The 22494-nt window shown below is 37.5% G+C and overlaps 1 protein-coding gene across 1 annotated transcript in view; it reads left to right on the top strand.

Annotated features, from left to right (window-relative positions):
* Window positions 1-12591, top strand: part of LOC149800798 (ADP-dependent glucokinase-like) — a 29959-nt gene extending 17368 nt beyond the window's left edge. The window contains exon 5 of the mRNA XM_089954792.1: window positions 740-12591. Coding sequence (XP_089810918.1) covers window positions 740-1297 — 558 coding nt within the window. The 3' untranslated portion in view covers window positions 1298-12591. The remainder of the gene's footprint in view (window positions 1-739) is intronic.
* Window positions 12592-22494: the final 9903 nt, after the last annotated feature.

Raw genomic sequence — 22494 nt, 5'->3', positions numbered from 1 at the left:
GGCATCAAGAGCTTTCAGATCTGAAGCTGATCCACCATCAGTTTTGGCTGCCATTACTAAATGTAGAAAAATAATTGACTCATTTTCCTGAATGAATAGTTGTAGCAACTTGGGTCTTTCCCTAAAAGAGGTCTTGTGATGTGTAACAATGAACAATACGTAAACAGTGTTAATAATGTGACTGTTCTTGCATCATTGTCAGTGATATTATTCTGCCAAGCTGGATGTGATTGGGTTTTCAGTATCATATTTAGGAGATAAATTTGGATAGGTGGTAATGGGGAAGTAGATCTTTGTATTTTCTATTGATTAATTAATTTCTTGCTTGTTTCCATTAAATGTTTCTATTTAACAAAGCTACAACTAAAAATGACTGGCAGGTGGTGCAGATATCTATTTAGAATGGAAGTAGTCAACACAAAAATAGTAGGGAACCTGTGAGAATAGGAGAAACAAGTATATCTTGAATTCCTGTTAATGTTCGGAGCAGTAGCACCCCTTCTAGGGTCTCTTGTTGATGAAAGTTTTAATGCATGTGGTTTTAGTGAGTGTAGCATCCAAATATTTGTTGGCAATGTTATAATTGATAAAATAATTGCCTTTTTAGCTGGGACGAAACAATTATGCTGACTGAAATTTGGACCAAATCACAACAGTTTTAAACATGTGTTAAGAGTTTCTTCATATATTTAGTGTAAATTTAGTTTTCCTTTATTAAATGAAAACAATTGTTTTCCAGATAATACCTGACATCTCATCTCTTGGCTTGAATGAGCAGGAGCTATCTTTTTCTTCTCATGTGTTAAAAGGACCACACAGTGATGACTTTATTCACCAGACTGGACAACCAGAAATACACAAGATAAGCGATATGATTCTTTGGATTCTTAAAACATTCGGCAATTCCAAGAAAAGACCAGAATCAAAGTTAACGAGGGTCCATTTCCATTCTCTTACATATCATATACTTGGTACAGTTCCTGATGCATGGAGCAACAATGAAGCTGCAGTCGCCGCAGGAACTCATACAGCAGGGCGTCAAGCATGTGATGTTAAACATTTGACTCCAAAGCACGTGGAGCTGCGAATACCTGCAACTTTCAGACTCTACTCAGGTGGACCAGAGAAACAGTTGGACCATAATCATCCAGTTATTTTCTGGGATTATGAAGGTTATCATTTTGTATTTAGCCCAGTGTTAGTATGTACAGATCCGCAGAAAACTGTAGGACTTGGAGACGCTATATCTGCAACTGGTCTGATGTATTCCCAATACAACAGAGAAAATCTCAGATGATGATAGCTTGAACTAAGATATGCAGTGTTATTTTAGAAATGCAGTTAACTCAGCTTATAATGATATAACAAACAGAGGTATATTCATTTTTGGGGGCAAGTTGTATTGCTGAGTCCACAAAAGCCAGGTATCTGTTTGGATATTGTTTTATTTGGAGTTAACTGTATTTCATTGTATACCAGTCATTTGTATGAAGTTGGATACAAAAGATTTTAAAAAGTCTTAAAAATAGCACAAAAATGAAATACTTAAAATGATGCACCCTCTCATCTCAGTCTTGTTAGGAATGAAATCCGTTTACACATTGTCATGAAGATCAGTATTGTGTTTTTTCACATTCAGCACCAAATATTTTTATTGTTTAACCAATCAGTTACTTTTGATCATCTGAAAGTGATCGTTGTTAATAGATATGATTTTGCACATGTGTTGAAAACATTTTACTTGGATGAATACATGGGACTTGAAGTTATGCACCAGTTTTGACATAGACTTTCAAAATGGCTTGAAAGTAATTTATACATGCTAGTCCATCATATATGTATGAAAGTAAAGTTTGTCTACTTTTATCTACTTTTAAATTAGATCATTACACATGCTTGTTTTAAATTTAAATCTTTGGCTCAATATTGACATCATAGTAAAACCATTCAGAACAATTTACTCAACTTGGATTTTGTTTTTCTTAACATCAGACATGCAGTAAAAATGTTCTACATGAAAAGTACAGGTGATGCTCAGTTTACACCAATTCAATGTATGCGCTTCTTTTTAATGGCATTTAAAGTGAAGAAATAACATTCAGTTTGTGGCACTGATTGTTTTTACACCATAGCTGGTGCCATGTGTTGTGATTCATGCGCAGCTCTTGTCTGTGCATTTACATTACATTCAATTTATGAATTAACCTCAGGAATGTGTGTGTGATTTGGATTTTTTAACGTTGTTTTTAAAAAAATTCAGTCATATTGCTATGATGTCTGCAGTGTGGCAGTTTATAGTGATGTCTAGCACTGGGGCATCATGCCACAGACATGTAGCATGATGTCCCACCCAGTCACATTATCCTGACACCAAGCCGACCAGTCCTAACACTAACCTCTTAATGCTGAGCGCCAAGTGAGGCAGCTGTTAGTACCATTTTTGTAAGTCTTTGGTAAGACTCTGCCAGGGATCTAACCCGCATCCGAGGTGGACACTCTAGCCAATAAGCCACCAGAATGGTTGCCTCATGAATGCATCATTTGCATAAATTGAGTGTCACCCGTGCAATGAATTTTATGGATTTTTGTGGGTATCAATTTTTGGCTTCTAAAAAGTAATATTTTTATTTTGGGGATTGAGGACTAAAGCCACTATTCATCAAAAGATAAGTGAGTTATTTAAATTCATCTTTTGTAGCAGTCAAAAACGCACTGATATTTTGTACCCATAAAAAATCGAATTTACAATAGAGAGATAAAAATTTATTAGCATATATTTATTTGTAATTGACCTGGTCAGATTGTCACAAAGTTTTGCATTTTCATATATTTTCGTGAGGTTATTGATCTTTGTTGTGATTGAAAACTTTCCTGTTCATTTCTGCTGTTGACTCATTTCATGGGCATAGTTAATTTACTAGAAGAAATTTAGCTGGTATTGAAACAGGTTAGGTGTCAATCTGATAATATCATAACCTGACTTTGTGACACTGGTAAACAGGTTAAGGACTAATTAAATTGTTGATTTACATGTGGGTTTTTTGTCTGAAGCTTCCTTTAATATGGTACGATCTTATCTTTATAAAAATTGAAAACAAACCATTTGGAGTATAAAATAGTTAACAGGACTGTCAAAGTTAATGATTCCATTTGGATTATAAAATAGTTAACAGATATGTCAAAGTTAATAATTCATTTGGGGTATAAAACAGTTAACATATATGTCAAAGTTAATGATTCCATTTGGAGTATAAAACAGTTAACAGATATGTCAAAGTTAATGATTCTATTTGGAGAATAAAATAGTTAACAGGAATGTCAAAATTAATGATTCCATTTGGAGTATAAAACAGTTAACATATATGTCAAAGTTAATGATTCCATTTGGAGTATAAAACAGTTAACAGATATGTCAAAGTTAATGATTCTATTTGGAGAATAAAATAGTTAACAGGAATGTCAAAAGTAATGATTCCATTTGGAGTATAAAACAGCTAACAGATATGTCAGAGTTAATTATTCCATTTGCAGCATGAAACAGTCAACAGGAATGTCAAAGTTAATGATTCCATTTGGATTATAAAATAGTTAACAGATATGTCAAAGTTAATGATTCTATTTGGAGAATAAAATAGTTAACAGGAATGTCAAAAGTAATGATTCCATTTGGAGTATAAAACAGCTAACAGATATGTCAAAGTTAATGATTCCATTTGGATTATAAAATAGTCAACAGGAATGTCAAAGTTAATGATTCCATTTGGAGTTTAAAACAGTCAACAGGAATGTCAAAGTTACTGATTCCTGTACTATTCTTGATTTATTGCAAGACTTTGTTATGGTTTGGTGTTTTATAGCACACCAACACAAGTAGGTTATTATGTGGTGAGGCATTTGGAGTTAAGTGACACACCATGCTATCCAACATGGGCTGATCTGATGATAGGATTTTAATCCATACCATTTTGGTTGAGTCTGACATGCTTAAATTATCATCCAGATGTTTTTATCTGCCTTGCATAAGAATCAGTAAAGTTGTATATAATCTGTTATAAATAACAATAAGGTTTAAAATTTCATGCAGATAGATATCACTTGAGACACAAAACCTTTGCTTCATTGTAGGGTCAGTTGCATGATGTGGATTTTAAGCATAATGTTAAATCAACAATGTGTATAAAATCTCCATCATTGTGCAATTACAAATGGTTTATAGAAGTTATGTTTATTTCAGAGTCTTAGACTATGTGAACTTTGGGACAAACTACCCATTATGTAATGCTTTCAAATAACTAACTGCCATTCATTTATTTTTAATTAAATCATTTTCTCTGATTGATAATTGATCAGTTGGTCAGGTGATGGTTTGATCCATTTATTCAATCCGATTCACAAATCCATTCATTCTTTGTTTCATTTACTAATGTTAATATACAGTGTTATATGTTTAGGCTCTTACAGAAGTACCGGTAACAAGAAAAGAGTGAAAACAACAAGCTTTGTAAAATTGAACAAATAATTTATTTCCCTTGAAAAAAGCAAGGTAAAAATGAGAAAAAACTTATGGTTTTATGAATCAAATCCAAAACTAATCCAAGAATTAAAAAAAAGAAATCCTTGTAATAAAAAGTCCTAATGAAACTGCTGTTGAATCCTGATGAAATCCAAAATGGAAGGCGATGATGTATGCTCTGGTCAGCATCGTACTGATGTGTCAACAGCTCTTGTTGAATCACAGAACATAATATTCCAGTCTTTGAATTCTGTGTAAATTTTGATAAATGTCTTTGTCCAAGAATTAATTTAGAGCACTAGTATTTCCAGGGTAAACAAACTTGAAATCCAAATAAATTGAAGAAAATTAAATAATTAGCCCAAAACTGGTCACAACATAAAACACTTTGACTTCTCAAGTGTTATAGCAAGAATAACTATTATTTCTCAAACCATCAATAATAAGTCTAGCTACAGTGCAAAATAGATGCCCGGATGTGTATCAGTCCTCTGGAAAAACCAGCATTTGTAACAATTGCTACATGTTATTTGTCACATACTCCAAGTATGGCCTCAATTTCACTTTATGAATCTTACTCAAGAAAGAATATTAATTTTTTTTTAAAAAGTTGTTTACATCAAAAATAAAAAAATCAGAACTGAACTCCATTCCAGTAAATAAAGTTACATTACATCAAATATAAATCAAATATACATAACAACATTTGAAATGTTACTTATTCAGGTGTTACGTTACTATAAAGCACTTATTTTTGGCTGTGGTTCAGTTTTGCAGAAATGTAAATGGGACCAGAGTTAACATAGCCATTTTTACATTAATATTTATATAAAGCTGATTAATTTTCAGCCAGATCAATATACACATTTTTTAAACATGCTTTACTTTTGCACAACAGATATAAGGCTCAATGCAGCATAAGAACATTGTTACAATAAATGCTAGAATTACTTCCATAACTCAACATGGCAAAATCCCCTTTGCTTTTTATGACATTTCCCTTTGCTGGACCACGATTCAGGGGTTGTTATCTAAAGTCTATTACATACTCTATATATTTGCGTAAAAGTTGGGTCCAACTGCAAACAACTTAGACCCTGATCTGCTGGCAAGTAATGATCAGGATCTATGTTGTTTGTTTTACTGATTAGTCCTAAAAAGCTGCAAAGAACCGGATCTGCTGGTGCATTATAAAATGGCAGATCAGGATCTATGTTGTTTGTTTTACTGATTAGTCCTAAAAAAAACTGCAAAGAACCGGATCTGCTGGTGCATTATAAAATGAAGATCAGGATCTATGTTGTTTGTTTTACTGATTAGTCCTTAAAAAAGATGCAAAGAACCGGATCTGCTGGTGCATTATAATATGGCAGATCAGCGTCTCTGCTGTAGGATCTTACTTAAAAGGAAGTATATTTGGTATTTGATGCATAATCTTGCTTGACAGAATGTAAAAAGTTTAGTCCAAAATTTACACAACAATAATTGCATTTCCTGACCTTTGAATGACTGCCACTGGAACCCCAAGAAGGAGTCTAGAAATTATGTTCTTCTCACAGATGGTTACCACATGTGCAGCCTGTGTATCAAGTTTGGTGAATTTCTTCTCAGCAATTGAGGATCAGATTGATGGGCTAATTATGGGGATAAAATCTGGATTGCTGTAATGTGATTTGGATGGTGGCATTATCATTCAGAAGTGTCTCATTCATTGTTATATTTGTATGGTTATGAAGATTTAAAACACACATACTCCTGTTAAGTACGGTTATTTATGGTAACAGCTTAAAAAGTTTTAAAATATCTAGAAATCCATGATTGTTTTGGGGTTTATCCAAGTCCTTGATAATTTTAATGAAACTATTACTTTTAATGAGGACGACTTAGAAGTTATAGTTTGTCAATTCTGTTTGTGTAAATGTTGTAATTTTTATCGAAAGATTTTTAGAGCATGAACCGATCTTTCAAGCATGGTATTAAAATAAAAATTATCATCTGCATAATTACAGCCAAAATATATTTAAGAGATATTATCAGTTTTGTTGAGTTTTTCTTGGTGGAAGCCTGACATAGGTGTCACTTTGGCATATGTATGGGCCTGTTCCACCATAAACAAACACTCTAGATTAGCTAATAAAAAAATTACCAAACTTTGTAAATGCTTGCACTTGGGGTAAGAGGTCAAGGTTGAAAGAAGAAAAATGGTTTTGTGACAATAACACAAGTTCTGCATCTCAGACCTGGGCAAAACTGGCCTTTTGATTTTGGGGTTATGGGTCAAGATCACTGTGATGGAAAGAAGAAACGTTCTACGCACAAACTTAGTTATCTGCATAGAGAACTATTAAACAGGCTTACGTGCCAGTTATCTGCATAGAGGACTTATTAAACAGGCTAATGTGCCCGTTTATTATCTGCATAGAGGACTATTAAACATCATGCAGTTGCCAGTTATACTGATGATACTGTAACTCTTTGGTTTAAAAAATAATCAATAATTTTCTTCCAGAAAAAAAAAACATTCAGGAATTTGAATGCAGGTTTGGTAAAATTATGCCTGAATTTATTTTGTTGTCGTTAACTGTTCAACCAGACTATCCATTTTGAAGTATCCAGTGGCTCACACAGCAGTGTATGTTGAATTAATTCACTGTTCATGCACTACAAAACAAGGTAACTACAAGCAGTCTTCCATGTCTGTCATATTTTATGGATCTATGACGTTGAAACTTCTATGCATAGTAGTGGGTTTTCTTTTATGGAATATATAATTATTAATTCAATGATTGTTTGAGTTTCATTAAAATTCTTGCTCGATTTTGTTTGAGGTCTGAAATTTAGAAACAATAAAATCTTATAATTTGTGAGTTTTGAACCAATTGCATATTATTGCCATGTATACAAGCTTGTAAGTCAGTTCCAATGCTGGAAACATGGGGTCTGATCAAGTTCTGTTTTTCTTTCTTTTGATTTGTCCTAACATGTAGACCCAGGTCTTCTAGTGCAATAAACAATGGCAGATATGGATCTATGCAGTTTGCAGTCGGATCCATCGTACAAGTCAGTTTATACAGTATTTTTAAACCCAGTATCCATTGTTTCCTTTCATTTTTACTGAATTGGAACTACTGAAGTCGGGTTTTCTGCAAACAAGAATGTTAAAGGGAGACAGTCATAGCTTTTATAATTTGTCTTATTAATATAAAATAGCAACTACATAAATGCAAAATATGACATTAAATTTATGGTAAAATATATTTACAGCTGCAATAGGTTTGTGAATATAAATCTGTAGAGTATTTGTTTTATTTTAATTTTTCTTATTTCATTTCATACAAATAAATATTTAGAGATCAAAACCAAAAGTGATCATATTATCACATCACTGTTAGGCTCGTTTTTTAATGTCTGACCTCAACAAGAACTGTGTAAAGCTTGTGAGGGATGAAAAAATATCTGTCATTGTTAACAGTTTGATCTAGGATTATCATACAAAATGGCATTCAGCTGGGATATTTGATATTTTGAAAATAAATTTTCAAATCTATTCATGAAATGCATTCACATTTCTATCTGTTTTCCTTATTATTCATCCTAAATGAAAATGTTGCGACTCTGACATCCAGTATGGTCAACATGTCAGCCATCTTTATAATCTTGTTATAGCTTCTGTTCAGTAAAAGACTTCTTTGTATGTCTGGTTGGTCCTAAATGAAAATGGCATTGATCTTATATCCAATATGGCTTCAGAGCAGCCATCTTGAAAAGCTTGATATTGTTACTGAATGGAGAGTCAAACTTACATGAGGTTTGCACAAGAAGACTTTAATGTCTACTTGGTCATAGTAAAATGGTGCCATTCTGATGTCAAATATGGCCACCACAGTTACCATCTAGGAAATATTGTTACTGCCACTATTTATGAAAAGATGGTAATATCAACATCAGATTTTTTACCAACAGACATTTATGATACGTAGTTGATCCTTGATAAAAATGATACTAATCTGATGTCCAATATGGCTGCCACTGTGACCATCTTGAAAATCTTGTTACTGTTCCTCCTGAATGAAACTTACAATTGCATGGAGTTTCACCATAAGAGTTCTTTTGATATCTAGATGGTTGTAAATGTAAATGGTACACAGGCACATTGAATATGGCCACCACAGTGGCCATTTTGAAAATCTTGTTATTCTTCTTGAATAGATAATCATATCATCATGGGGATTTTAATTAAAGACTCCTGAACAGAATATCAGATTGACATGAGTTTTTGCCAGAAAGACCTTTTATGCTTTCTAGATGGTCCTAGATCAAAATGGTGCCAGTCAGACCTCCAATATGGCTGCCACAGTGACCTTATTTAAAATATTTTGTCACTACTTCTCCTTAATGAAGGATCATATAAACACACGAATTTTACTGAAAGAATAAATATTCAGGTCATTATTAATGTAAACATGTTGACCTGAATTTGAGTTAAATGATAGTCTTGATTCTGACCTTAGAAACTTCTAGAATGGAAGCTTCCATTAAGTGACATTATATTTCCAGAAATTGGTAATTGTGACCTAAGTCAGGTAAAGGGGTTTATAATCTTGTTTATCTAAAAATTACCCATTCTTGCCTTAACATCTTGATGTAGAATCAGTCTTATTGTTGTGTTCAGTTTTTGATTTTGGTGAAATTATTATCCACTGGAAATACAAAGTGCTCATCAATAATATTCTTGGTCAGAAGCATTAATTTGGAATTTTACAGAATTCAGACAATGAAAACTTTTGGACTAATTATTGTGAAACAGTGAGACAGCAGAAGACTGTTGGTACACCATCACACTCCAGGTCATTGGCACATTACCACATTCAAGACTACAGGCACATCAGCACATTCATTCTTGAAATTTTTTTGGAACTTTATACATTTATGACTTGTGATGAAACTTCTAGGAACAAGTTCTTTTTAATTTTCACTTTGTACTCAAGGGAAATAAATTATTTCTTGAAATTTACAAAACTTTTTGGTTTTTCCTCTTTTCTGTTACATAGTTTTAAGCTCATTGAGTCATAACACATTGAAACAATTCATTCAGTTACATGTGTGCTTATTCCTTTACCTTTAGATCAGGGTCACAGAGAAAATTCACATTGTGGTTTTGATTAATGTTTCGTTTCCTTATATTTCCTAAATTTCCTAAACCATTGATGGATTTCTCTGTACTTGAGTAATTATGAAGTTAAAACAATTAAATTTTTTGCATGCTTCCTCTCTAATTTTGTTGCACTGGTAAATTTACCCATATCAGGGTCTCCAAGTTAGATGTTTGTTTTCTTTTTGCATGAATGCATAATTAAATTTCAGGATTGTTTAAGTGACTAGGCTTAGAACTAACAAAATAATATACAAGCTGTATGTATAAAAGGGCTCAGTGTGTAGAGTTATTGCATCTGTATAAAACATACCTGCTTTTAAGCCTGGCCATGTCCATCTGACCCTTCACATCGTGCACCGTGCATCAGATTTCATTTTTGCTTAATATCTTTTGATTTACTTCATGGATTGAAAACTAATTTCTTATATGACTTTACATTAGGAAGACCTAGGTCAAGTTAAGTTTTCACTAAGTTCCAGCAGAATTTGATGTTATGACCCCTATTTGACATAGTACTTTGTCTTTCTATTGCATCATATTAGTTGAGGCCACTTCCTTGTATAGTCTCATTTCTATTTTACATGATTCACAGAATCTGAAGCATCTGTTATATACATCCTTAGTATCAAAGAGAAGTTTTTTTCCCCCAAAGATTTATCTTCATTTAATCATTTTCTAGATACAAAAATAGGCCAATTGAAAAAAAATGAAATAGGCTTAACAAAATTTTAGCCAATAGGAAGGCCCACCCCCTTTTTGGGCTTGTTTTACAAATTTCAAATATACACAGGATTGATAAGATGACAACACCACAAGTTATGCTAGTATCCCCATATCCTGAAGGACCCTTTCCACTTTTTCTCAACTGGTTTATTTTCATTCCTGTCTGTAATGTTTTTTCTCTGGGTAGGCCCTATCCCCAGTCATTACATCTCCGGGTAGGTTCTATCCCCAGTCATTAAATCTCTGATTCATTGGCTGCCTTGCTTGTGGCCATATGTACCACTTAAATGACGATGTTTCTTACATTATTGTCAGTTTCATTTTGGCAAAGTCAGTACTTTATTCTCCATACTTGACAGAACAATCTACCAGACAGACAGGCATCTGTTAATCTAAACAGCTGGGGCTGGGTCTGAATTGCAAAGTACATCCCTTTGAAAGGTGTGTGGTCCCCTGAAGGTGAAAAAGAAATTGTTTCTATCCAAAATTGATGAGAAAGTTTTTTCTTTCTTTATGTGTAGGTACTTAAGCAAAGCAGTACGATTTTTGAATGGTCACCAATGGTGCTGCCATATTTTTTTCAATAAACTAAGTCAAAATCTAAGTTGGTTCCTGTTGTCAAGGTAAATGTTTTGCACAAAAATACATCAGATAAAATGGAGTCTGCGAGATTGTTAAACGTTGGTTTTTTACTTGTCCAAAGGTGTATGTGTGCTTTGACCAGTACCTGGTATTTAAGATGATGGTAGCAGATTAACTATTGAATGTTTGTCAATTTTAATGAAAGTCTCCAAGCTTTGAATTCTCTCAGTTCATTTTTTAAATAATTTTCATTTTTATATCCGATGATTATAGTGCATTATTAAAACAGCTATAGTCATGAAGTGAGCATTATAGATAACATTATAGATAACAGTTAAAGGTTATGTGCATATTTTCCATAAATCCTACATACGTTCCTTAACTGAGAAACAAGTTTAAATTTGTCCTAAGAAACTCTTTTGTGCCCAGTTAAACTGCTCTGTTGCATGTAACATCTACATTGCAAATGCTGACTGTAGTAGGTGTGGGATATGAATACTGTATTTAGATGTGGGATATGCTAAAAACTCTAGCAGATGTCAGATATGCTGACTAGTAGGTGTGGGCTGTTCATATTTTAGTAGACATATATGCTGACTAGTAGTTGGATATGCTGACTAGTACCTGTGGACTATGAATAGTAGATGCTGGATATACTGACTAGTACATGTGGGCTATGAATACTGTAGTATTTATGGGATATGCTGACTAGTACATGTGGGCTATGAATACTGTAGTAGATGTGGGATATGTTGACTCACAGATGTGGGCTATGAATACTGTAATAGAGGTGAGATGTGTTGACTAGTACATGTGGGCTATGAATACTGTAGTATTTATGGGATATGCTGACTAGTACATGTGGGCTATGAATACTGTAGTATTTATGGGATATGCTGACTAGTACATGTGGGCTATGAATACTGTAGTAGATGTGGAATATGAATACCAATCTTATTGATACTAAAATGTTGTTAACTGAATCAAGCTATGTGTTATCAGCCAAATGTTAAATTGAAAAAAGAGTAAGTCATTTGAGTGACAGCAAATGTACAGATTGCAGTTATCTTTTCTTTGTATTCTAGTCCATATTTTATTACATTAGTATTTGCTTCATTGATGCATGTTGCATAAGATAGTTTGTTCAGGTCAGCTTCTTGAATGATGTCTGCATCTGTAGCTCAGTGGATTTGCATCTCAAAATGTAGCTGAAAGTACATAATATGTTTCACAAATGATTTCAACACCATTTGTATTAACATACAAAGCAACATCGCTAACTCAATATACACTGAAAAGAGTGGTCTGTGTACAGCCTATCCACCATGTTGATCCTGCCTTTATGGAAGAGTCCATTTACAATATGAAATTGAGCAGTTAAGGAAACCATAGCATACAGGTACAGTTAAGGAAACCATAGCATAAAAACATCATCTGATTCATCTAGTTCTTTTAAAACTAAAATCTACATTTCTAATTAATATGTGTTAATGATATTTGGTTTGTCTAATGAATTGATGATGATTGTTTACCTGTGATACTTAACAGTTCCCATGACAGGTACATGGAGTTTCAGTGATTGTTTTGTTTTCTTTTTTAATTAAAAAGTACTGTTTGAGCTTGGACTTTTTCTTGCCTTCTAAGTGAATTTACCAGTTCTATTATTTCTTTGTGTTTTTGAAGTGATTTTTGTTTTACATTTTGTTTACATTAAAGGGTTTGGGCAAGGTTTGACTTATAGTGGCAGAGGTAGGGTTGTAGTGGCACAGGAAGGGTTATAGTGGCAGAGGTAGGGTTGTAGTGGCACAGGTAGGGTTGTAGTGGCAGAGCTAGGGTTGTAGTGGCACAGGACGTGTTGTAGTGGCAGGGTTTGTGTTTTAATGGCAGAGATAGAATTGTAGTGGCACAGGAAGGGTTATAGTGGCAGAGGTAGGGTTTGAGCAAGGTTTGACTTATAGTGGCAGAGGTAAGGTCGTAGTGGCACAGGAAGGGTCGTAGTGGCACAAGAAGGGTTGTAGTGGCACAGGAAGAATTGTAGTGGCAGAGTTAGGCTTGTAGTGGCAGGGTTTGGGTATTAATTGCAGATATGGGATTGTAGTGGCACGGGAAGGGTTGTAGTGGCACAGGAAAGGTTGTAGTGGCAGAGGTAGGGTTATAGTAGCACAGGAAGTGGTGTAGTGGCACAGGAAGGATTGTAGTGGCACGGGGCGGGTTGTAGTGGCAGGGTTTGCGTTTTTATGGCAGAGGTAGGGTTGTAGTGGCACATTAAGTCTTTTACAGATTCGTTTATGGCGGCCGTTTGCAAATTTGTATTCATCTGAGTGCAAGATGTCATCCATGCGCGCTGGCGAAAAAAAGCACCCGATGGATTCTTGACATAAGTAGTCCCAGCCACAGAAACAAATGCAGTTTCATACGTTGACGACATAGTAGAGTTTCAGGCGCAGGCTAGGAACCAGTTTGGTGCATTCAGTGTGCCTATGCCCGGAATCGTCCACGAGCGCACACTGGTACCATGGCAACCACTTGCGGGCAAGCAAAAGTCTTCCTGGGCCAGTGGATAATCATTTTGGGCGTGGTGAAGCTCGTCTGGGGATTCCAAGTCAATTCCAAATAAGTATGCATAGTCCTACGTCCTATGCGTTTATGAATGTCTACTTGTGCGAGACGCATAGCACCAGTTCACCCACTGAAACACGGCTGTGGGCAAGGGCTACAACATAGCCTATCCATAAAGGTTTTGTAAATCAAGACACATGTTGTAACTTGGAATGGGCGGGGTCGAATCCGTCCACGCTGGGTTATTCGTGGGGCGTACCAGTTACTCGCCAAGGAAACACTGTCATAGATACAATATTCAATAAAAATATAGCTTGATGTTGGTTGTCGACAACAGTACATCCAGAGACATTCCAGATGATGAGAAGCAATCAAGCGTGTAAAAACGCATGGCGGAATTGCGAAATGCATCAAAGATTTACGCGAGGATCAGCACATCCGTGCAAAGATACGGATCACGATAGTCACCGAGATTGAGACAACCGAACGTGGAACAGACGTTGCTCGCTTGCGTGAAGTCGACGAAAAACCTCAATTAGTTCCAACTGCATTTCATAAAACTTCTGATCGCAGATTTACTCGTAGGGATAGATTCTTTTACGCGTAAGCAACTTCATAGTGTCAGGCTTTAGGGCTTTGCCGTCTACGACATGTCCGTATTGGCGAGTGATCAAGAAGCAATCGTCCCTTCAAGTTTATCAGGCTGGAGTTGAGAAACTGCGACGAGTTAATGAACTGCAGCTAGCCCATCCATAAAGTCGCGTATTTCTCCCATGTTGGGAATAAAAGTTATTGCCCCGTTCAATGTCGTAAAATCGCAGCTGTAAATTTTATGCCTTGTGTGCGGCTCCTCTGTACACGCCACATATCAGGCAGTTGTTGTGGGGTTTAACGCCATTTTTCAGCACATGATAGGCTATGCATGGCGGCCAGTATTAATGGTGGAGGAAGAACCGGGGAAAACCCAGGGAAGAACCACCGACCCACGAGAAGCTACTGGCAAGCTTTCTCACATACCCACATTTGCCGAAACCTAGACTCGAACCCACGCAGACAGAGGTGAGATGGCAGTGATCCATAACGGAGAGTGCTTTAGACCACTCGGCCACTCGGGGCCCCTGAGATCAGGCAGTGATCGTGAAGATTTTGATAAGTGGACGGTAAAGCTCTGTCATAGAGCCAACGATGAGTCGTCACGGAAAACTCGCGGTGTCAGGCTCATCGTATGTCATAATCGTATCCACTGCTGAGGAAAGCTGTTGTCGAATCCATTTCTCAAGTACCCTTGAGCAATTTAACAAACACCTCAACCTTCCACGATACAACATTCGCTGTTAAGTTGTCCTTCGCATATAACAAGAACGTAGCAAAACCCGCACGTTGTTTGTTCAAAGTTTTCGTCGTATCTGATTGAACCGGGAGAGAGTCGGGCAACGATTTTTCACCCGACAACCCGTCATTCATGGGAACGTTCAATTATAAGAAGTTCGCGTAAATAACATGATGTTTTAATCTTCCGTTGCACGGCTGTAAAGTTAAGAATAGTCTTGCCAGGTTCCGGCATAATAGCATGATCAGGCTTCACGGTAACAAGCTCGCAGTAAAATTCGTTGCCAACAAGCAGCTGGTGGGTGCTAAATACGTGCTTGTAGCTCCGATCAGGAAACTTTCTGCTGTGTTGCTTGCTGTGCCGGCAAACAATTCGGGAAAAAGTTTTCAACCGCATGTAGTAGTACTGCGTCGCTGGAAGATCAGATCCGTTAAAGGTATCTATGTTGCTCAGCAACAATATAGCAACATCGACCTGCTTGCATGTGTGTATTTGTGCTTATGGACATTGTTCACTCAGACTAAGGTAGCTTTTTCCAGGTATTTACATTAACGGCGATATCAGGGTTGAGTTCTTCACACCTTTTGATTGCGATCTGAGAAACCTTTACAGGAAATTCTCACATTTGTTACTGTCCGCGATAAAATATTCGACCGATCCGGTAACCTAGTGGCTAGAGCGTCCGCCTCTGAAGCGGGAGGTCGTGGGTTCGAACCCCGGCCGAGTCCTACCAAAGACATACAAAAATGGTACTAACAGCTGCCTCGCTTGGCACTCAACATTAAGAGATAAGTGTTAGAACTAGTCGGCCTGGTGTCAGGAGAATGTGACTGGCTGGGACATCATGCTACATGTCTGCGGCATGATGCCTCTGCTAGAGATCACTATAAACTTCCACACTGCAGACATCGTAGCGATATGATTGAAAAATTGTTAAAGTTACGTTAAAAATCATAATCAAACACACACACATACACAGACATAGAGTGGCAGCTTTTTCCAAATATACACAGGGTTGAGTTCTTAACACTTTTTGATTGCGATCTGAGAAACTTGTACATGAAATTCTCTGTTACAAAACTTGAGTTCACCCATGTATGTGTCGCTTTTCTGAGGTCCATATGCATGATTGCGCTTAGGATGAAGTCCAGCTACATTCGCACATTAGAAACATCTATTGTCGTTTTTCACATTTGTTACTTGGCCCCGATAAAATATTCGTGAAGGGCTCCACCTCTTCCAGAGGACGTCCCTGCAGTGTGACTGGGTTGTTACTGACGTAATTGATCTTGAGGATCTTGATCTTGTCTATGTGGATGTTTGAGTCCAACCTGTGCTGGTGTTTATGCCAGTACGTCGGTCTTGTCCTGCATTTGCTGCTGACTATGGGACAAGAGCGCTTGGTCATCGGCAAAGTCCACGTCCTCAAGTTGACTGCACACTGTCTATTTCATCCCATTTCTCCGCCCATTGGTGGACATCTTCATAATACAGTCGATGGCGAGAAGGAAGATAAACGGCGACAGCAAACCCCCTTGCATCACACCAGTCCGCACTAGGAAGCTGTCTGTGTGCTGTCTGGCATAAATGACTCTGCATGTCATTCCGTTATAAGTGTTCTTGATCAGGTTCATCAGCTTGATTGGGATGCCGTAGTAGCGAAGACGTTTCCAGAGTGTCTTTCGGTCCACGCTGTCGACTGCCTTCTCATAATCGACAAAGTTGATGTAGAGCGAAGAATTCCACTCCAACGATTGGTCAACTATGATGCGAAGAGTAGCTATTTGGTCTGTTCACGATCTGTTATGCCGGAAGCCCGCTGACTCTTAACTGTGGGTTGACGACCTTCATCCTCTCCAAGAGCACCCGGTTGAAGATTATCCCTGGTACTGACTGGAGTGTGATCCCTCTGTAATTGGATCAGTTGCTGAGGTCGCCTTTCTTTGGGATCTTGATGAGGTGTCCCTCCTTCCAGTCAGTCGGTATTTCTTACTCCTCTCAGGTCTTCTCAAAGCGGGGGGTATAGCATTTCCACTGAAACCTCTAGGTTTGTTCTGACGGCTTCTGCGGGAATGTCAACAGGTCCAGCTGCCTTGCCGTTCTTCAGCTGGGTGATGGCTTTCCTGATCTCTTCTCTGATGGGATTGTCAAAACGTATGGGGAAATCTGCGCTGGCTGGGTGGATTTCTGGGGGATTTTGTGGTGCTGACCTGTTCAACGGTTCTTCAAAATCATCTGCCAACTATTAATTTGGTGTTCTGTACTTACTATGGTCTTTCCCTGCTTGTCCTTTACGGGTCGCTCTGTTTTGCTCTACTTGCGGGACAGTAGATGTCGTACAGGTTCTTCATGTTTCCACTTCCGGTCGCTTCTTCTGCCTCTGCTGCCAGTCCTTCGACGTAGTTTGTCTTATCTATCTTGATCCTTCTTTTCACTTCTCTGTGGGCGTCAGTTTACACTTTTTGTACCTTTACTTTTTTGGTTCTTGTCCTACTGCTATTTACTGTTGCTTTCTTCTGTTTCCGCTCCTGGATTTTGCCCAATGTTTCGGCTGAAATCCATTCTTTCTGCTGGTGCTTCATGGGGCCTAGTACTTCTTGGCATGTTGATTTTACTGCCTTCTTAACTTTCTGCTATCTGTTGTTCGCATTATCTTTCTCATCTTCAAAAAGCTCTTGTAACACTTGGTACTTGTTGTTAAGCGTCAGTCTTTATTCATCTTAAAGTTTTTGCGTCTTTCAACAGGCTTGTGTTATATTTTGCTTTCTTCTCTGTTGTGCCTATCCAGTTCTTCTTCATCTTAAGTTTCAGCCTTGCGACAACTAAGTGGTGGTCAGACGCCACATCTGCTCCCCTCTTGACCCTCACATCTTGCAGGGATCTTCTGAACTTCTTGGCTATGCAGATGTGGTCAATCTGATTTTCTGTCACATGGTCTGGTGATATCCATGTGTTCTTTTGGTGAAAGATGGTACCCACGATGACCAGGTTGTCCAGTGCACAAAGGTGTGCGAATCTCATTCCATTTTCGTTCATCTCGCCTAGGCCATGGATCCCAATGACTTGTTCATATCCTATGTTATCTGACCCAACTTTGGTACTGAAGTCACCCATGAGGATGTTGATGTCTTTGTCTGGGAAGTTCTATACTATGTTCTATGGTCTGCTGTAAAACTGGTCCTTATCTTTTTCTTTGCCATCATTTGTTGGAGCGTAGCACTGTATAAGTTAATCTTTATTTTCCCCTTCTTGGACCTAAACGTTTCCGTGAGGATTCTGGGCCCCGTATGGTTCCCATTCTATCAGTGCTTAATATGCTTGCTACGACAGGATGAGCCCCATCCCCTGTGTATGAGGCACGTTATCTTCCTAATGTCCTGAATACAATATCATCTCTCCTGTCACCAGTCTTCTTTGTCCAGGTTGAATCCATCATGTTTCGCTAATGCCCGGTAGGGATAGGTTTTAGTTCCTCATCTCTGCTACATGTGCTGTTTTTGTGTGCCTCGTCCATTGCCCTCATGTTCCAAGTTGAGATGTTAATTCTCCAGTTTGATAGAAGGGTGGTCTGCTTTATGGCTTCCGCGGGCTCGCGGCTTTCACCACATAGCGTCATAAGTCTTCCAGAAGAAGACCCTTCTTCCCTCAGGCTTTCAGTTTCTGGTTTTTCTTCTGTTGTCGTTTTTGTAGCAAGTTGGGTTTTACAGGGTCGGGTTGCTAGTCCCACGCCCAACCCTCCTGAAATCACCAAGGCGCTTGTTTAACTTAGACTCTGTGACTTGGACCATTTGACGACCATACGTGACAGCCACAGTGGAAGCGGCATCTGCGATACGGCGGCTGTTTTCCTAATCAGCGACCATACGTGCGATTTCGGTCTGCATGGCCCATGAAAGAATCTTAATATATAACTTAGCTGCAGTTGCACAAATTTGTCTCACAGTCAACCTTGGCTCATCTGGAAGAAGACATAATAATGAAAGTATTCAGTATGGAACTATACGCGCCTTTTACTGTACTGCGTCGTATCCATAGTATCAGTTCTTGCACAGATTGCTTGAATTGATTCATAGTTGGCACTGCATCGGCTTTAATTTGCTCAAACATCTCTGGCTTCGTTTGAGGAAGTGTTAATAGTGCCAGTATACCTACCTTTCCTGTACCTCTCTTAAGTCTTATTCTACGGTCTTGATGTCTAATTTACTTTTTTATCACAGAACCTTTTTCTGATACCTTTGTATAGTATCAGGATCTGAAATAGCAATCACGTTGGCCCTAGATATTATTTTTACGTGACGACATCGTCGGCTTTTTCCTAAGAATCACATTTAGCTGTTTCATGGATGATATTTTCCACAATGTTGGCAAGTCTTCGCCGCCGCTCGCCATAATACTCAGCAACAGATCCACATGGTAAAGCCGATTACGCGATTTGACTGATAATACATGTAAGACATTGTTGAATACCGATTTCAGCACGTAAAGCAAGCAAGTATTCATAATGGCACGTTGCAAAGTTCGCATTTCCAGAGCATACGCCCTTGCATCTAATGCGTACCAGTGCCATCGAAGCCTCTATATGTACAACCGGATTGTATTCTCCGATACAAGTAATCATCTATGTTTTCAATAGATGGTGTACGTAACAACTTCAGTCGTGTCCTGTCCTTTACTTAAGGCAGTACTATGTATCAGAGCATACTGCAGGGGATTGTATTTAACTGCACGACCAACAGCTGTAAAAACTTTGAATCAGTGATATTAATGTTAAAACTTTAAGGTAGCATCTCGTAAACAAGTTGTTTCATCAGGATACGGAAACTGCAGATCAACATCAAATAACTTTTCTCGCTGGAATACAACTTTTTTCAAGCCGGTATTTTGGCCAGATCACTGCATGACATGTCTCCGTGCGTCATACGATTTCCTGATATACTTTGTCACTGTGAATGCATGAATTGTCATGTATATGAAAGCCGGTATTTCTCACTGATTTGCCTTGGACTGTGATCGCCAAACATCTTGACTGGACATTTCAGTGTCGCCGCTGTCTTCGCATGACGGTACATTGTTTACATTCGCCGGTGCTTCGGTTAACGTCAAACACTGAAAGTTTCTTTTAAAATATCATACAAATTTTGCTGGTACTGTATTATAATCTTGGCAGAGTTTTAGTTGTTCTCCCTCCAACGCGATCCCTAACCCGGTTAATTTATCAAGGCGCCCCTGATACGTATCTGAAAATAAATTTATATAGCATCGTATGGGCCTCCTTAATTAATCTATATGATGCATTTGTGCTAACTAGCGATTTAAACTTATCTTTGAAGTTGTAAAAGCACCTTTGGTCGCACAATTTAACTGGCAATTGTCGCAGAAGTGAATTTTTCACAATTTTATATGTATCGAATTATGAAGCTTCTGCTAGCATTTTATAATATTCCACTGGAATTTCTAATAGTGAATCACTCATGGGATTTAGGCTCATATCGGTCAGTTGGTTTATACATCTATCTACCAGTGAGTTCGCAGCCACAATATTGAAATGCGGTAGTACATCTACAAGCAAAACACATTTCCCGTCCAAGTGCGCTAGTGCCTCCCACAAGGGTTACAAACAGATCCACGCTTGTGGAAAAAATCTCGTTGGAAAAAAGGTCATAGGAACTAGAAGACGTTTAGAGTCTGGTAACCTTAGCTGACAACTTGTCTCATCCGCATTACGATACTAATCGACACATCAGTGGTTGCATACCTCAGAGAAGGAGATGCTCATATTTCTTCTCTCTGCATGGAAATCTGGAACCTCCTACGCTGGACAGAGTATGGGTTTAATGACTGCACGGCTATAATTGTTTCCTATATCATTCTCCATTGGCATTTCCTATGGAGTTTGATGACTGCGTGACTATTAATATTTCCTATATTATTCTCCATTAGTATTCCCTAAGGACTTTGATGACTGCATGGCTACTAATATTTCCCAGATCATTCTCCATTAGTATTCCCTAAGGACTTTGATGACTGCATGGCTACTAATATTTCCTATATTATTCTCCATTAGTATTCCCTAAGGACTTTGATGACTGCATGGCTACTAATATTTCCTATATTATTCTCCATTAGTATTCCCTAAGGACTTTGATGACTGCATGGCTACTAATATTTCCTATATCATTCTCCATTAATGTTCCCTAAGGAAATTGATGACTGCATATCTAATACTATTTCCTAAATCAGTCTCCATTAGTGACCCCTTAGGTGTTTGATGACTACATGGCTACTGCTCATTCCTAAATCATTCTCCATTAGTGTTCCATAAAAAAATGTATGACTTCATATCTACTACTATTTTTTAAATCATTCTCCATTAGTAACCTCTAAAGTGTCCCCTAAGAAGTTCAATGACCGCGTAGCTACTATTATTTTTTTTAAAAAATCATTCTCCATTAGTGTTCCCTGAGGATTTTGATGATTACATGGCTACTACCGTTTCCTGTATTATTCACCATTAATGACCCGAAGGATTTTGATGACGGCATGACTACTGTTTTTGCATGTAAGAGTAGTTTCCTCATGAAATAATGTACAGTTCTCCATTAATCATCCCTCTGGAAATGCAGCATTTCTTTGCATTGCAGAGTTTGATGAACCAGTACACTGAATTTATTTCCGAGTTATCACTCTGGAAACAATATGCTATTCTCCATGATATTTCCCTCAAAAAAGTAGTACTGTTCATAACTGAGTTTAATGTATGCATGGTTACTGCTTTTACAGTTTCCTTATGGCTCGGTTTGATATGCAGTTCTGCCTTACTTTATATCAAAGGATTTCTGCAGAATTAACTAAAATTACTTAGTTTCTGCTTTTACATGAGTTTTTATCTAGGTTCCTCTAGGAACAATATGCCGTATTGTTCTTTATTACGTTTCCCAGAGGAAATATAGGATAGTGTTATGATGCTTCGTAGATGACAGCTGCCTCGCTAGGCGCTCATCATTAAGAGGTTAGTGTAAAGACTGGTCGGATTGGTGTCAGGATAATGTGACTGGGTGGGGCATGATGCTACATGCCAGCGGTACGATGCCTCAGTGCTAGACATATATAGACTGTAAACTGCCACACTGCAGACATCGTAGCGATATGACTGAAAATGTTAAAGTAACATTAAACAATGTTTTTGAAAATCCAAATCTTAGAAGACTGCATACTTACTGTTTTAAATTAATTGGTAACTGAATTCACTATATTGTTCTCATTTGCTTTTTCCTCAGGAAGTAAAGTAGGTTTTTGAAAAGTTCAGTTTGACGACGGCTAGGTTACTTTTTACGTACGATATTCACTGAGTTTTTTCAGTGAATAGTGTTCGCCAATGTTCTTCATTACTGTTCCTTCAGAAAGTATGGTTTTATTTTTTGTAGTTGTGGTAGATGCCTGAGTTGTTACTTTTTTTCATGAGTATTTTATATTTTTACGGAGCTCCCTCAGGAAACAATTTCATACACTGTTATTTATTACTGTTAAGAATTATAGAAAGATTTTGCAAAAAAAGAATGGAGTTAGATGGCTTTATATTATTACTCTCGATTATATTTTGACAGTATTCATTACATGACTAACGTAATTGAC

The sequence above is a fragment of the Sinohyriopsis cumingii genome, chromosome 4 (assembly GCF_028554795.1).
Source record: "Sinohyriopsis cumingii isolate HCF-2022 chromosome 4, ASM2855479v2, whole genome shotgun sequence".
NCBI classification, from domain to species: Eukaryota; Metazoa; Mollusca; class Bivalvia; order Unionida; family Unionidae; genus Sinohyriopsis; species Sinohyriopsis cumingii.
Note: the sequence above shows the minus strand (reverse complement) of the source record. Positions and strands in the feature narration are given on the sequence as shown.